Genomic DNA, 18,293 nt, shown 5'->3' with positions numbered 1-18,293 from the left:
CATAAATTCAGAGACTAAGGTAAAGTATCTATTACCAGGAGATTCATTTCAGGCACTGGCTCTGGTGCTGACTCATTATATGTCTGATGTTCATCTCTGGTCGTTCCAGTCTCCTGCTGAAAAGGCCTCTGCTGTATGACAGATAATCACCCCTAATGTGTGTAAAATGCTTATCCACTCTCACACCTTATTACCAGGCTCCTTAAAAGCTTGACTGACACCCAAATCGCTTTTCATGTTACCTGTGGAGCTGGCAAACTCCCCCATCCACACAGAGTGGGCATCTCTCCAGAAGACACTCTGCAAACACACACTGAGCCCATGGAGGGGACTGGAGCGGCTTTGAGTCAGATCTCGTTCTGAGCATCACTCCTGACGTGCGGTTTGGCTCCTGCCTTTCCGTGATGCAGGCTTTTAGGATTAACCCACTTAAGCAAGGATCTAACCAGCCCAGGTCACTTTACAGCTTTTAATTCGACTGGATCAGAGAGTATTGCTATCACTGCACAAGGCACTTTCAGCTAGAAACTAAGGAGAACACTAAGGAGGCTCTCACTGAGGTTCAGCTTCAGACGTTTTATACATGTGAATATTCTCAGTGAGAAATGCTAACTGGTTTATATTTATGCTGCGGTACAGGTTCAGTTCATAACCTCATCCAATGCTTGAACACTCAGTACAGATAAGACTGAAAATATTCTGAAACCTGCCACCTCTTGCACTAAGATGTAAATTGTTCTTTTCATATTTTCCTTAACATGTAACAAAATGTAACTGTCGTTTTAAAAATGGTTAATAAGGGTCAAGCATTTAACTTCTTCAAGCTGAAATACGGAATACAAAATACTGAAGCTAGAAGCTATTCTGTTGCAGTGCTTAAATCAGGAGGCTGTGATATTCCACACAGCGTTTCAGCTGCACTGAAGACTCTTTTAACAGAAATGCCTCACATTCTCTATACCCTTTTTTAACCTTCAAATGATGAAAACTCCCAAAACCACGCAGGCTCGTTTACACCACAGAGATGTCGGAACAGGTTTCAGAATGAATTCTAAGCAGTCAGTTTGACTTATTCATCCTCACAGAGGGACTGTGATTGGTGGGGTAAGAGCTACAGCCGAGTCTGAACTGTACCGCATGACCAGACCCTGGCTCTCCAGTGAACACCATCCAATGAGACGTTTCGTGTATGACATTTACAGATGAGTTACAACTGAAGGTATCCACTGAGTCCTTGGCTAGGGAAAAAATCTGAAAAGTTCTACTTTGCAAGCATAGAGAGTTTGGCCAAATGTACTAAAATGCAAGACTATTCTGAAACAGTGAAACAGAGACATTCTGGCTAAAACCATACAAGCTTACTGACCTACATTTCTATGAAGCTCAAAATCACTAGGTCACTTTGGTCTCTCTTGACCGTGAAACTTTCATTTCATTTAAAAAAAAAAAAGAGTCATTTAAAAAAGCTATAGTTTGCTTCTTAGTAATAGTTAAAACATAAAACAGTAGATTTGTGTTTCTTTTGCGCATGTTGGAAATCAAATGCATTTGAAAAACTGGATCTTTCCACTGAAGATTGAAAAGTTCAGACATGTCAGTGTTCCGGTGCGCCGCTGTGTTCCAGCTGTGGTGACTAATGAAACTGGCTAGTCTTTTTTCAGAAGGTACTGTCCTCCCGATAGCAGCAGGCGTGCTGTAGAGCTCTGGAAGTGTAAGAGAGACAAGATTTACATAGTCCTTCCATCCTTCTGTCATCTGAGCGGAGCCAGAACACATTCCTGCCCTCCCACAGCTCTCTCAGATTATGGGCAGCTCTGCCCTAACCCTCCCCAGACAGCCATGGGAAACATCCCACACTGCTACCCAGACACGAACTTCTCCCTCCAGAGAAAAGCTCCGTTACAGGGTTGTCTCTTCATGGGAAAAAGGCACGCACTTCCTATTTGGAAGACAGAAGGAGCGCTCCCGGTGAATGCATTTTCGATCTTAGATACCGGACATTAAAACCATTTCACATCCGATCAGCAGCTGGTTATCACAACCATACCAATGCCTGGATCGATTCATTGGTGTTTTCCAACGCAGTAAGAGAAATACAGTCCCGCGCAGTTTATGACCAACTGAGCAATTAGTCACTTTTAGAAAATGATTGTGGTTGGACAACTTACAGGAGCAGGAATGCATAACTGCAGCCTGTCCCAATTTGCAGCTACATTATAAATGTCAGCTGAAACCTTATATTTAGAATTTTTTCATTTTTTTTTGCAGTTATCAATATCATGTGTCAGTCAGTCTTTGCTATAATCAGATCAGGGAGACATGCTCTATTTGCAGTAGTTCAGATGTTTATAGCACAATGAAGTTTTTCTGGCCGAGTGCTGACTACCATATTATGGTTAGGAAAAAATAAAAGAAGTTCTCTTCCTCCCTTTCCCAAAATCCCTGCCTTAGGGCCAGAAAGGTGGACTTGGATGGGAATCGAGCTGTTAAAAATGGGTAACAAGTAGGATGTTCTTGCTGTTTCTTTGTTTAAAGGGCAAGGCGATGATGGACTTCCTGTGCTGACCTATCACAGAAATGTCGTGGTGCATTTGCTAAAAAAAACATCTGGCATTCATACAAAGGTGTAGCTTAACTATGTGCGCCACAGCCAGAAAGGTTGTAGTGCTGCAAGGGGAGAAAGGTCGCATGACTCAGTAGGCATAAATAAGCTTCTAATTTATATGTACCGTTAAACAAACCGTGCAGTTTGTTCAGAATTAATTAAATTATATCAAATATCAGAATCACCTCCACTTCATCTCTTGCCAGTATTTATACCCCATCTCTCAAAAACATCCCAACTATGAGACACACAGGGCCTCTTCAGGCAGCAGGGAGCTCTGGAGTGCCAGAAGGCCCTTCTTCCATCACCAGCTAATTCAAGGCTGTCAGATTGTACTATATTGTATGCATAAGTGTGAATATATAAATAGACGCATTTAGATACACGAGGATACATGGGCCTGCCATGAAAATATTTTTTTTAAGGAGACTACAACATATTGAATTTGCCGTTCTATATAAAACTGGGGGTTCTCCCATTGGGGCTTTCACTCTGTTTTCAGAAATGGGAGCCATTTTACTCTTTGGTTCAGTAGGTATCTCCACATGGATTTTATAGTTCATAGTACACACCCGAAGCCCACTCGGCCAGGAGTCAGTTAGGATCGGCACACATTCGGCTGCACTGAAAGGCAGGTCTGAAGGCCGAGGTGAAGATTTTCATCATGAAGCACCGCCCTATAGTGACGACACATTCCTTCAGATTTTAGGGATCATACATAAGTAACGACATGAATGGAGCACCAACACGTTATCATATTGTTAAGAAGGGGCAGCAGAGGATGTACTTTCTCAGGCAAGGTAAGAAACACAGAGAGAACCGGCAGCTTCCTCATCAGCTCTACACAGCCAGGATCAAAGTGTCCTGAGAGCTTCCATCACAGTTTGGTATGGGAATTTGGACAGCTGTACAACAGAAAAACCGGAGAGGATCATGTCCAGGGCACCACAGATCACAGATCATGAACTCTCTCTGTAGACACGAGCTGTACCTCCGATCATGCCTACAGGTTTACTTCAGAATCCTCCCCTCCAGCTCACAGCTGCCTGCCTCACCCTCAGCCTCTCTTCCACTGCCATCCGAACTGTGAACTCTCCCCTGTCAGCAATGTACAGTAGCAACACGTGAGTATCTCCTTTACACTACTGTCAGCCAGGTGTAAGGTTAATCAGTGTGCCAATAAAATATAATCCCCATTTTAATGTATAGAGCAGTGTACATTTATACAAGTGTTTCTTAAACATTTATTGTACACCATTTATCATAAAACAATGGTTGTGTGCATAATTCGCTTGCAATTGGTCGATTACAGGTACCAATACCGTTTATCAGGCAAGAGAAGGTTGAACTTCAATCACTATTTCATTGCAGTCAATTACAAATTCTGATATTTCTAATGTAAGATAGAACCCTCTTACGGAAGCCTATTAGCGCCACGGAGAAAAAGTATTGCGAGATAATGCACGGATAATAACATTGCGTTATTTTCAAAATACTGATGCCAACACATCGCCACCTACAGGCCTCTCTTCATAAATGCGTTACTCTGTTGGCTACGGCAAGCAGCCTGGCGTGGCGACCTTGAATTGTTTTGGGATTTTGATGGATGCATTGCCGTATTTCATTACGTTCATGACTATGCGGACCGACGCGGAAATACTGTCAGTTCCTTGTCCCTTCACACGACACGTGTCTTGCTGGCTGCTGTGTAAAACCAAATTCAGATGCATTCCATATAAGCATAGGCTGAAACCTTTTTGTGTTTTATGTATACAGAACGGCTGTAAACCACTAGTGGGTATAGGTCTAACTGGTGAGACATCGTAATTGTTTTATGTTAATTATATTTGCACAAAGGGGAGTGTGAAGATATTGTGTAAATAATGGGGAAATATGAATATATTGCCGTATATATGCAATAGTAGTGCCCCCCACAATGTTACATTTTCACGAAGAAAAAATAATTATTGTGTTTAAACCCAATATTTTCCCCCGGTGGAGCCAATAAGCTTTTATACCCTCTTGTTTGTAGATTTTTTTTTTAATTTAGAAAATCAGCATCTGTGAAATAATGAAACCTTCCTTACAGACGTGGATGCGCAGATAATTTAACCCTTTGGTGATCGGAGTTAAAATGTCGGATTGCCCAGTCGCTGAGGCAACACAGAGATGATTTGGAGAACAATACTATAAATAAACTCCAACGGGCCTTGCTGCCTTTCTGGGCCCCTTCTCTTACGTGAAGATAAATATTATGATAAAGGAAAATTAAACAGCGCTGAAAGGGCTAAATTTATAGGACTCTGGCAAAGCGAGAATGCAGAAGTGATGAATAAATAAAAACAGCCCTCGGATTTCACCGGCTCTCGGAGGTCGAGAGTACCACCCGCACTCTTGGCTCCAGCTTTTATTGAAAAAAAAAAATCGCGCTTCTCTGCTCCTCGTCGACCCGCGTTGTGCGTCACCCCACCGAACGGCCTGTCGAGGACGGAGACTTCGTAACAGCTCTCGCCAGACTAAACTAACACGGAACAGACAAGTGCATCCATCTCGGCCTGCAGTGAGTGATTGCTGGGGAGCTATTTATCTGATTTACTCCTTCTCTGGAGTCATCAGCAGTCGGCCCTGAACGCTCGATTTATGATGCGTCGCTCATTTAACGGGCAATCATCCCGGGTTGATGGAGAAGCCTGTCACATTATTGTAACACGTCCTACTGCAGAAATAAACACGTGTAAGTTTAGTACATTGTTCAATGGCATGGTTTGTTGAAACTATTTGACTTAGTATTTTTGTCAGACTGGAGGTTTTCTGGTTTTGTTCCACAGCTGTATCGTTTTTAAGGCTAAGCCTTCCATAATATTTTTGTTTTCTAAGACGAGGCTCAGCTGTATTGCTAGTCTCCAGTCAGCTCATGATGTTTGCAGACAAGGCAAGTGGCATCATTGTCACTGAATTATTCCGCTTAAAGAGGCTATTGTATTTTCATATAATTGTGTGCCTAAACATGCTTAGACAGTTGGATGCACTTAATTAATTGTAACTCGTACTCCAAACGACCATTGATGTTAACATTATATAAGGTGGGAAGAAACAAAAGTGCTGTATTGTGTCACTTCTTGGTATTTATACACAGGATGGAAACACAGTAAATCTACAAAAACTGAGGTGCTGATTCTCTGCAGTCATTAAAAATCCCAGGGTTTTCGAAAAAAGAGTAGGGGTGTTAGTTACCCCAGTGTCCTGGCCAAAGTTTTCCCTGGCCTTTACTAATCATGGCCTCCTAATTAATCCCCATCTCTGAACTGGCTTCCTCACTCTCCTCCCCACTGAGAGCTGGTGTGTGGGGAGAGGACTGGAGCATCATCCAGGTGGGGCTGCACACTGGTGGTGGTGGTGGAGGGGATCCCCATCACCTGTAAGGTGCTTTGAGTGGAGTGTCTAGAAAAGCATTATATACAGTACGTGTAAGGATATTAGTACTATTAAAACAGATGTATAATACCGTAATTGTAACACGGGAAGAATAAATCAATAAAACGTCAAATCAAAAATATAAAATTTAAATTGATTTGGATGTACAACATGTGTAAAAGAGATCAGAGAGCTGGAAGCTGTCTATTTCATTACAAAATTAAGACAACATCAAAAATCCATGATGCCAACTGTAATTTACAGACGATCTCAATCTCTCACTTCTCCTGTGCCAAGGCTTTCTTCTGCCTATTAAATGGTAAATTACCTCCGACACACTTGTTCCTTCTTGCTTATTATTTGCAGCTTCACAGAATTTGCTTCATCTTTTAGAAGCTGAACGAAACGGACCAGGCAGCGACACGCAGAGAGAAAGTCATTGCTGTCCAGAGAGAGCCAGCCCAGCACGGCACAGTATGATGAATGACACACAATCCCTCTCCCATCGGACCGGATTAGAGCAGACGAGGAGGTGTGTGCTCACTCGAGTGCAGATCAAACGAAAACAAGACATCCATTAAAATCAATCAGGAGCTCAGTCAGCACTTGCACACACCTGGCTAAATCTGAGGGCAAGACGGTGTATTTCCTGACAGCCAGTATTAAACAGACAGTATTATACAAAATGCATGCTTGAATGTGCTGCAGATTTGGGGTTTTGGTTGCAGCAGTGTGAGCCTCCTGGCCCTGTGTCTCAAGAACCGGATCAAAAAAGTTAAACTATATAAAATGCAGATTAAAAAATATATTTTTGATCTTTAAATGCATTAACGTACATCACAAAGCAGGCTTCAAAGCCCAGATCATACACGCGCATGTATTTGAAGTCCAGAGCTGATTGAAAGCATTTGTTGAAGGTAAGGTCTAGTAAGACCTGTGTGATCCAGTTCCACCAAGCAGAAGAAGGATTATTGGACAAGTCAGCCTTCTGTCAACTTGCTTTAATAGTTATGTTGTAGCTCTGCTCCGATGCACTGGATTGCAATGCTCTTAGTAATGTTTTAAATGTGGAAGACAGGTGCCGATTAGAACTAAGGTGGCAACAGCAATGTCCACCTCAAGAGATGGAGTCCACCACTTCCACTTAGAGCTCTCCAGATCATATTGGCACCACTAGAGTCTCAAGAGTAGGTAAGATGTCATTGTGCCTGCCTGACATCAGACACATGATCAGAACTGAATTTCAAGGTGCAATGACAGTATTTGCATACAGTGCCTCCCATGTCACTCCTGCCAAATGCAGTCCAGGACAGGCCCATAGGCTGCAATGGTCCCATGTTTTTACCTTTTAATGTAGTAAATATCTAATTTTTACTCATTGGTATACTTGACTCAAGTATGCAATTTGTAAAAATGTACACAGTGCAAAATGTACACAGTATACAGTAGCCTAACAAACATTTATTTATTAGCACTTTTCAAAACCTTAAGTGCGGGTGCCCCAAAAAAAAAAGGAACCACAGTCATAACCAACAGAAAACCAAATTATACATTAAAGCTGTAGCCTAAAATAAGTCTTTAAGTGAGATTTAAAAATCTCTACATTTTGCACGGTCTCTAAATCCATATCTTAATGTTAGACAGAAAGCACCATGGTTCTAGCAAAATTAGTCTCCTTTTAAATTTGTGTCATCAGCATAATTTGAAACCCAAGTCCACGATTGTGAATTATCTGGCCAAGTGGCTTCATTTACTGGATGTACTAGATAGGAAAGGTGCCTGAACTGAACATTGTGGAACACCTTGAGTAAATGAATCATCACAAGTTGCCAAACTGCCAAACAAAACCACTATAAAACAGCCAAACCAAACCAGTGTTCTGGTCATTCTGAAGGTGCATTCAGCCAAAGAGAAGAAAAAACAGGACACCTGCAGTACATAACCTTTGCCAATTAGGTGTTATCAAAACCTCAAAAGACAGAAAAAAACAGAACAGTTTGTATAAAACCAAACCCCACGAGCCAAAGCAGAGCAATATGACATGAAATCCCAGCGGTGTACAGGAGGAGCTGTGAGATCATCATTTGTTTTAAAATGGACGTATGGCTTTGTCATCGGTTCAAACACAACTTGAGAATTATTGTCAGCTTCATTCAGTTTCATTAAAGCTTTTCCAAAACCCAGCTTTGAGCACAACTGGAAGACCTTCTGTACTCTGTACCCCCAGAAACAGCATGTGTGGTACAACAGCCAGACTGTTTCTTAAGCAAATTATTAAAATCTAGTCTAGAGGTTTCAGAACTACACACCACAACGCCAATCCAATTTAGAATCCGAACAACTGTCAAACTTTAGCGACTGATGCCTACCTGTTAAATTCTGATCTTTAAGGTACTCATTTCTTTCCAGAGTAAAATTGACGGGAGGGAAAAGGCCACAGGAGTCTTCAGGGCAATTTAACCAATGAACACGCAAATGTAACTCATCTTGATTAAGACGCATTTGCTGGATTCAGTAAAACAACCTTTCCAGGCCTATCGAAGTGTGTTGGATAGCGGAGTCAATCACAGGTTGGTCCACGCATTGTGCACCCTTATTCTTCGGCACAAATCGCACATAACAGCCGGATTAGGGTACGTTGGGTTTCAGAGTACTTTTGAACAACGTGTCGAAAAAAAACGAATTATTTTAATCCATTTTTTTTAAGTGGATACCTTATAATTACAAAACCACAGTTCAGTAAACTTCTCGTCAAAGAGTAAACATTTTCAATACAGCATTAAATACATTTGTTTTCACCCCGAAATTGATAAATAGCAATACCAGCAGCAACAACAAAAAACGCATTCATTAAAAAAAAGAGCGACCGTCTTTAGTCAATAATGGTAACATGCCAATTAGCAGCAACAGTTGCTGTCAGGTGGATATTTCCTAGGGGAGCGGTTGGGATTTTCATTTTTCAAATGGAATACACTGCACGCAGGAGTCCCGTGTGGTAACTGGCAGGTATTGACTGGGAAAAAAATGCACGACAATAGTTGGAAAGATTGCGATCGGATTTCTGTCCACGGGACCCCGAGGTGCACGGCGCTCCTATCTTGCCTGTAAGAAACGGCAGGTTTACCCCCGTGTGTCACCTGGCGTGTTTCTCGGAACACAACGCCCGCCGTGTGCAGCCCACGCCATCCCGAGCCAACTTCTCTTCTGTCTCTCTCTCTCTTTTGTTTTTAATCTCGCCGCACACACACGCGGCGTGCTGGCCGTGGGAAAGCGTGGGGGGGAAACGAGGAGCCGGAAAGCGCCCCTGTCAAACGCCGCAGCGCCGAGTGGAAACAACGGGAGTCACTCACCGGCCGTGCCGCCCGCTCGCTGCCAGTCGGCGCCTTTGACCGGGGGGGACAGCGCGCTCCAGGACTGCCTGCTCGGCACGGGGAAGGATTCACTGTTTCCCATCTCGGGGCGGTCGGCGGACGCAGGTGGAAATACCTTAACGAATCTACAGCTGGGGTCGAGGTGCAGCAGGTGGTGGAAGGAGGAAGGAGAAAGAAAGAAATAACCCGCTCTAACGTTTTTCTCCTTCTTCTTCTTCTTCTTCTTCTTCCTGAGCGGGGATTCAACGAGCTATAGCGTCATTCCGAAGGAAACAAAAAAGCGCAACAGAGAGAGAGAGAGGGGGAAAAAAAACACCCCACAATTTAACAGAAACTCCCGCCTGATCTGTGTTTAAATGATAAAACAACAACACGTGGATATCGGTATCTCCGAGGAGCTGTCCAATAGCGGAGAGGGCAGCGCGCCGCGGCCGGCCGGAGGGAAGGCTTTGGCAGTTCTCGAGTGTGGGTGTCGGTGCCAAGTGCTAACTGTATATCTGCTAAAAAACGATCCTGCGATATTTTTATAGAAAGAGTTTGAGACACACGCCAGTTAAAATAACAAGATCCGGGCTTGCTCTGCTATTTTATTCAAGCAGAATACTTATGAATACAGGAATAATGTAGGCACCAAAAAAAGAACATCTAATTTTAGGACATGAAAATAGATGTTCATGGTCCAGCCCTCGGCTTTAGCTTAGGACATATATTATTACCAGTCTTACAACACTCCACGGACTATTTCCAATGCCTAATGCGAAAAATATTGGAGTTGTATGTGGTCAGACGACTTAATCTTGCTTCGGAAAGATTTGTGGAAGCAATATCGAGACTTCATGTGACGCACAGGAGACCCATCGCCGCAAAGTCTCCCTGAACAACCCAAGGCAGCAAAACCATACACGATATTTTATAGGCTAATGGGGTCTTCACGACAGGTGAGCAGCTACACTGGGAATGCCGTGGTTCAGAAATAGCTACAAAAAATCTGGTTGAGGTTTCACGATGGGTTAAGCGTGGCCTAACCAGATGGGGTCTGGTAAAGGTCGTACTGGAGAAGGCGCGGGTAAAAAGCACTATTCTAGGGGAGGTGTCTGCTTCACAGGCAGCTGAGCGGCTGTCCGGTCACCCCGGGGATCCTCACTGCAGCTGCAGCCCGGCTGCCCGGCTGCCCTGCCCCGGGCCAGGGGCTGCATGTCCCGCTGCGTCTGACGTGCTGTAGTTACACGGGTGGAAGGCGGGACGACAAAAAAACAACACGAACTGGGGGAAGCGGTGTTGAGTCGTGCTTAGGGTTCCGACCTCTTAACTGGAAGACTGAGGGCTAAAATCCTAGGTACGAAATTAAAATGAGTCGGTTGCTGCTGGAAGAGGTGTTAGTGGGGCCAGCAGGGGGTGCTCACCCTGTGGTCCATGTGGGTCCTAATGCCCCAGTATAGTGATGGGGACACTATACTGTAAACAGGCGCCGTCCTTCGGATGAGACGTAAAACCGAGGTCCTGACTCTCTGTGGTCATTAAAAATCCCAGGGCGCTTCTCGAAAAGAGTAGGGGTGTACCCCGGTGTCCTGGCCAAATTTCCAATTGGCCCTTACTAATCATGGCCTCCTAATAATCCCCCTCTATGAATTGGCTACATTACTCTGCTCTCCTCCCCACTGATAGCTGATGTGTGGTGAGCGTTCTGGCGCACTATGGCTGCCGTCGCATCATCCAGGTGGATGCTGCACATTGGTGGTGGTGGAGGGGAGTCCCCATTACCTGTAAAGCGCTTTGAGTGGAGTGTCCAGAAAAGCGCTATATAAGTGTAAGCAATTATTAATTATTATTATTAATCGAAAAGAGAGCAAGAACTTACTGAGCTCCCTGAAACTGCGGTGTTGACCTTCATCTCACACACACATGAGGGCGCCAAAGTACAGTACTTTGAAAAGTCACAGTTTCCTTTTTCTTTTTTTTTCCCGGGAAAATATGTTCTTTTTAATTCAATTCAATTCAATTCAAGGTGCTTTAATTAGCATGACCGATGGGTACAATCAGTGTTGCCAAAGCAAATAAAAATAATAAAATTAACATAGAACAAAACAAAAAATAGAAGTAAAATAAAATCTACAGACATGTTACAGACATTTACAACAAAGACATATTATTAAATATTGACATATACTGTAGGCGGCTGGAGCATTATTGGGAGACGGACTCACTGTTCCGCAGGCTGTGACAGGAGATCACATACTGGGCTGCCAGATCAACTGAGTTCCCTCCTCCCTCTCCCAGTAGGATTGGGACCCGTTGTGACTCTGGCAGGTGTGGGAACTCTGGGATTAGATTTCTGAATTTATCTCGCCTAGGTCCAGCAGAGGGAGCTCGCGTACTGTGATGACAAACTGGAAGTGTTGTAGATCTAGAGCCGGTGCGAAAGGCTGTTCGCAAAGGAACAGGTAAAGGTTTATTCCCTGCTGAAAAGGTGTAAGAAAGAGAGGGCAGTCGGGAAAGATAATACAGCATGGGGAAACAAAGGCCAGGAGAGAGGAGGAGGCGGGAGCCAAGCTATATTATCTTTGCTGATTGCCCTGTCTTTCTTACAACTGAAGAAGGCTCCACAGCCGAAACGTTGTGTTGTCTTCCTTCTCTTTTCAGTCTGGAATAAACCTTAACTTGTTCCTTTACAAATAAAATATGATCGCAGTGCTGTCAGCGGTGAGGTAGTGAGTTAAGTCTGTATACTCCAGAGCTGAGGGTTGTGGGTTCAAATCCTCTCTAGAAGATGGTTGTGACGCCTTGCAGCAATGACCTTCACCCAGATAGCTCTTTTGAGTGCAAATGTGTTTTGTTAATTAACTAGCCTGACACAAAAAGAAATAGTCCCATCGAAGATACAGTGAATCTTTTAGCAGAAAGTAGGAGTTGAAACAGACCATATATCTCAGGAGGGATAAAAACACTGATCAAGTCTTTAACAAAGGACTATGAAAGAAGTTCAGTTTCTTTAGGATGTTCAGAAAGATCTTATTCATTTTTGACCCTTCTGTAACAATGGCCTAGAATGTGCGGGATTAAGACTTCAGGGCACCAGAGTTCCTTACACAGCGCAGAAAAGTGGTTAGTCTGTGTGCGCTGTAAGATTCTGTTGGACAACTTGTTTCTAACACAGGGAGTCAGTGGGAGAAGCTGAAGATCTGTGTCATGTCCCAGAGGTTCCTGTTTGATGACTGAGGAGGGCACGTACAGTCCTGATTCCCTTTGGTGTGTGGTACGATCTGAGACACACTTGGCCGTTCCTAAAGGAACTGTCATGTCCAGCTCACCAGGATTTTCAAAGTCTAGTTTTAAGCCATGGCCGTATCAGAGACAATGGGCTTTCTCATCGGTGGTGATGATTTCCCAGACATTATTGCAGCATTCGGAGGACATTCTGTTTAACCAAAACATGTTAAAATGTGGAAATCAAGCATTTCCAGCCACTCTAGCAGACAAAATCTGACTGCTCTGACTAATCGGATACCGTTAAGAAATGCTGACATCGTATTTTACTAGGTGAGGTAATCGCTTCCCCATTAAGTGTACGTCATTTGTTAAGTAAGTGATAGGAAATGTAAATGTATCTTGCTGAGGGAACCAGTTAAGAATATATGCCAATAATACCCCATTTTACAGCGGCTCACGATTTTAAAACCTGTGGGCATGGAGAACTTACAGGAGGTTTTATATCACAAATAACCCCCACAAACAAAACAGGTCTTTAAAAAGAAGGTCGTTCCCACGAGTCCTGACGTCGCTCGGAAGCTAGACTTAAAAAAAAAAACGAAATGCAGATTGATTAAAACATGTTTTAGATGTGTTGGAAGTCAGTAGCAATAGTCAACACCCATCACAGTGCGTAAGGTGAAAGATAATGGGTTTATGCCACAACACGTTAGTTTTTTCCCGTTCCCACACACAAAGGATTGCACTGGGTCATTTTGAAAGCCGGCCTTGATGTAATGTCTGCCAGCGTTACGAAAATACAGCAATTAAACAAGGTAAGGAGCTTATTGTTTCCCTGCCCTGTTGCTGCTAAGTCCCGCACAGAAGTACTTGTTGGAAGTTTGATTTCCGGAAATGTAATTGCGGCGGTACTGTACAAAACATGAACAAAAAAAAAAAGCAACCAACCGTAACCAGTTTTTAAATATTATTTAACACTCGTTTTAATTTACCACTTAACAAAGTATCAGATAATACTGACCTGCAGTATTTGCCCGGCTTCTATAAACTGCACATCCGTTTTATCACCCCCTTTCTGTATGTAGTGTGCGTGTTTTCTGTTTATTTTTAACCAGCTGACAGATATTTGACAGCTCATATTGGCTATCTCTGCTTCGTTGCGGTAGCAGTGCTTAGATTGCGCATTCCCCTGCCTGCCGGAGCGCACTGTTTTGTTGGCGCTGTTGCCTGGGCAACGCGGACAGCACATCTCCAGCACCGCTGCCCGGTTCAGCGTCCTCTCCTTACGTCAGGCGAAGGCATCAAACCCCGGGATATTGCATCGTGGAAAGTGTTTGTAGAAGATCACGCTTCTCTCATCTAAAGTAACATAACGTAAATAAAAAAACAATAACAACAACAGAGTCGCAGCGTTTCCAACCATCTGGAGAGTGCGTAAATTAAAAAAACACGCGGTATTGTTCCTCATCTATGTATAACCCCTGGCAGAGCGCGTTATTTTCTCAGTGGTGGATAGGGTATATAGTGTTTATTGCAACAGGTCCGCTGCTGCTGTTGGACGTGAATTGGCTGTCTTGAGGTCCGCCGTCTTTCCTTCGCCGACCACAGGAAAGTAAACAGGTCACCTTGCTGTCCGTCAACAGCTAACCGCTGTAAACAAATTTAAATAAGTGAAAAGTGTAGAGAAGCCAAGTATTTAAATACGTGAAGATGACAAAAGAGGTATTCAAGTAAAAGTTCACGAGCACATTAGAAGACATCCTTTTCAAGTTGCAGAAGGCTCTATTCTGGGCCTAGAGGCTCATCGTACACATGTTTAACAGACTGAGAGTCCACCTTGAATGGGACTCTGGTCCATCACAGACTGACCCACCAGCAATCCTGACATGTATTTGTACAACTGGGCATAGTGGAGCAACTGGGGCAGAGTGAACTAGAACATGAACTAGAATCCTTCAGCTCCTGGTTGATGGATGAGACCCTTATACTGCAGGATGATATTTAATCACCTTTTACCCTCCCTTAAAAAAACTCCTCAATAGTACCTTCATATTATTTAAACTTCTTAAGTGTATATCCTATATTTTTCTTAATTTCTTCCACATTTTGGAGTTTTTAATTCAAGTGCATGATTAGACCCAAAACTAGTTTAAAAAAATATTTTGTCTGTTTATGCTGTGTGTGTATATATATATATGGTTTGTCCCAAAGGCTAATAAAAATATATGAATAAAAGAGAAGATTAAAACACATTTAAAGGCACATTCAGACTCAACCTGATTTATTTCTTTTTGCAATGCCCGTGGAAACCAGAGGGAGTAACTGTTTTAAAATTCCACATCCCCACACATACAAAAAAGCACATTTGTATAAACTTCAAGAAATACCTTCAGTGGGAGTGGCAATACTCAGGCAGCACAGACTTGCCATTGTACAAAACATCTGGCAGTAATTCAGATCACACTTAATTCCTGCTTCTGCGTGCTCGAGGCAAATTCTGATTTCCATTCCAAATAAAGGAAGGATTTGAGTTTCCTTCCCTTAACTCAATGCAAATAGTCTAATTGTATTTTCATGCCTGCAGCTTGCCCCAGCCTGCCTAGAAAGGTTCACTTCATATATCACGAACTCCATCACAAGACAGAGTGTGTATATCACAGGCAGGGGGGCTGCAGAACACATGGTATTTCATGTACAGCAAGGATTGTACTGAAGTCAGAAGTGCAATATGGCATGAAATTCCTTGACTGAAAAGAGCCTTTGATACGTCTGTCAGTAGCTGTGTGAAGACGAACACTGAAAATGGAAACTGATCTTTTTTCTTATTTTTTTTTGCATTTTGGCCAGTTGGTTTACTGTCATTGTAAATTCCAGATTTTGTAAGTGAGGTTTTGGATTTACCTTTGTAACCTGGCTTGATCATAAACATGTACAGGTCAGTGCTGGTTTTTTAGTTGCTTCGTGTGTAAAAAATGGAATCAAACCTGGACATCATCTGTTTCCTGTAGTCAAAAACACCATGCTGAGAATGAAGAACGTATTGCCATGTTGAACAGTTGAAAGAATACATTTCTTACATTACATACATTACATACATTTCCGCTGCCTTCCTCAAGTGTGTGAGGTAGTGAAAAGAAGTATGAAGGAGGATCAATATTGCTGAAATATTGCGTTTTTTTGTTTTTCTGCTTTTCAGCGAGGAATTGAGCTCATCTTGTTCTTCTGCAGCCTGCTCACGGACTCAGGTCCCTGCTTGCACCACTTCCGAAGAACATGTCTGCTCAAGATGAAGGCCACATCTGCGTGCGTGGTTAAAGTAGATGGCCACAGAGCGAAATGAACTAGTCATCCTCAGCCCCTTTACAGTATTTATGTTACTTAATTTAATACTTTGCTTATTGAATGTCAAATATAAAAAAATATTAGAGAACATATTAAGAGTGTTCATTTATATAAGATCCAAACATAGTAAACGGATAAAACTGGACATAAATCTGTAAGCTCCTGCTTGATTCACAGCTTATACTGTGTTGATTTATAGGGAATTTATCTGTTGTAGTAATAAACAGCAAACAGTAAGGAAGAATAATGTGATTCTTTAAAACTACTGTACTTTTACATTATTCAAATACCAAGATGCATTTCGCAGTGAAATGATAAAGGAATAAGACATTTTAAAGTAAATGGTTATCATTTACAAAAAAATAAATTACTGAATGGAAACTCCCAATTGTGTATTTAAATCAAGCCCCCTGTTTCAAAATCTGCAAAGTTTCTAGAATCCAATGCTCAGTTTTGCCACCTCTAGAAATATTTGTAATGGATGTTAGATCAACCAAAACATGTACAGTAGATTGACCATTCTACTGACTACAGTATATACTAAACTATACCTGAAGAAGGCTCCACAGCCTAAACTTGTGTTTCTTTTCTTCTCTTTTCAGCATGGAATACATCTTTACTTGTTCCTTTGCAGCCTGCGCATGCTGACGCAGCTCCCTACTTGAGCTATATACTACTAGACTGTATGACTTCATCATTCACCAGCTACTAATGACTTGTGTGGATCAGAACACAAGTGGATATTAATAGAAATATAATTGCCTGCAGTTCATATGGTACTTAGCTACCTGCCCAAGACTAACATTACTGTAAAACACAGTTTGCTGCTTTCATAGAGGCAGGGTGTTTGTGGAAGCTACTGTATCTCAGTGAGGTGGCCTTATTGGAGCTGTTAGGTCAGTGAGCTACTAGGACACATATAAGCAGGTTTACTATCTCTTTTGTTCTCCAGCTTCCCCAATTAAGCCGCCTATCCGAATATGGAGTAGGACACGATTTCTTAACGGTACAGTAATATTCTCTGTAATCCCTGACATTGCTCTCCGGCAGAAGTAGGGATTGATCGTGCCCATTCAGCCTGTCAGCATACAATTCCATCTGGAAAAAAAATGAAAACTTTTCTATATTGCTTATGCTGGCTGCGAAATATTTCTAATGATGTTATTATTCACATATTCTTCTTATTAGGTGTAATGGTGGTAGCGGACTCTTGCTAGCGGTGCAGTATTTGATTTTAAGATAATTTAGGGTGAAGAGACAAGTTAAAAGGCAGGAGTTATCTCATCTGCAAGGTAAACGTTTTGGTCCTGTTATCCAGAAATCGTTTTCACGACTGTCGTTAACAGCAAAGGAACGGAGGCTGCCTTTGACAAATTGCATCCGCCGGCACCGCCGAGGCGCCGCCTCCGGAGGCGAGCCGCCGCCAGGAGACACGTGCAAATCTGAGGTTCAGATATTTCAGGAATGTCCTTGGCCGGCTCTGTACGTCACCCTCGACCGCTGCGAGGGTCAGGCGGCGTGAAGGCAGTGAGATTGGATGTTGTACCCAGCCGCGAGAGTTGCTTAAGAGCGGGTGAAATCGTGCTATTTTAACTTTAACTCTGGCAAAATAGTATAATAATGCTATGCCCTGCTAAATCAATGGATATACATAGAAATCTGCATCCGCTAGTGGGTTATGCTCGCCCTTTCGTGCCTGCCTCACGTTTTAACAGTTTAAAAACCAGCCCCGTGATCACGGCTTTCTTCAAGACTGTTTTTTGCTTCGGGTGACAAACCCCAGAACCCCTTGACCTCAATAAAAGTTCGTCCTGCTAAAAGCTTAGAATCCCATAAACGCTGAGGCACTATGTACATTTTTCTCTTTAATATCAGATAACGTTATCAGCAACAGCTAACAGGCAGTACTTATCTAAATCCCATCTCTAATACATGTTTTGCTTGTTCCCTAGAAATCTTGTTCAGTTGTAAAGCAGTTAACTGAATATAGAGCCTACTGTTTATTATACAAAGAAAGAACATCCTGCCTGTAAAAAGTGATGTTACTCAATCACATTTTCATGCCATTGTCTTGGCCTTGTGTTAAGACAGGACATGAGGAACGCTGGTCCTGCTCTGATTCAGCTGTTGTGCAAAGTGCAGTGGAAATGCTTCTGGTTTATCGTTGACTGAAGCCTGTGCAGTGTGGACAGTTAAAAAAAGGAATTAGTCATCTTCAGGAAAGCTATGATACTCCAAGGTTGAAAACTGCAAACCACGACAAAGCTGTTTTGTCAGGTCTGTGCATTGTATTGTTGTCTGAAAGCTTAGTACACCTTGTAATAACACAATCCCATGCTCACTAATCTCCACTG

General features: G+C 42.7%; 1 protein-coding gene and 1 long non-coding RNA gene across 3 annotated transcripts in view; one reads left to right on the top strand and one right to left on the bottom strand.

Moving 5' to 3' along the window:
* neurl1b (neuralized E3 ubiquitin protein ligase 1B) overlaps nt 1-9,472 on the bottom strand; it is an 88,201-nt gene extending 78,729 nt beyond the window's left edge. Inside the window, exon 1 of the mRNA XM_015349920.2 lies at nt 9,370-9,472. Coding sequence (XP_015205406.1) covers nt 9,370-9,472 — 103 coding nt within the window. The remainder of the gene's footprint in view (nt 1-9,369) is intronic.
* A 421-nt stretch (nt 9,473-9,893) lies between these two features.
* Nucleotides 9,894-17,072, top strand: LOC107077681 (uncharacterized). 2 transcript variants are annotated; one of them, XR_001478677.2, is made up of 3 exons: nt 9,894-10,328; nt 15,794-15,900; nt 16,542-17,072. It is a non-coding gene; the product is annotated as an uncharacterized lncRNA (long non-coding RNA). The 2 variants fall into 2 exon arrangements; XR_011191195.1 differs by having other exon boundaries at nt 15,794-15,962.
* Nucleotides 17,073-18,293: the final 1,221 nt, after the last annotated feature.

The sequence above is a fragment of the Lepisosteus oculatus genome, chromosome 11, assembly GCF_040954835.1.
Source record: "Lepisosteus oculatus isolate fLepOcu1 chromosome 11, fLepOcu1.hap2, whole genome shotgun sequence".
NCBI lineage: Eukaryota > Metazoa > Chordata > Actinopteri > Semionotiformes > Lepisosteidae > Lepisosteus > Lepisosteus oculatus.
The sequence above is the reverse complement of the archived record's forward strand: the minus strand, read 5'-3'. Positions and strand labels throughout refer to the sequence as shown.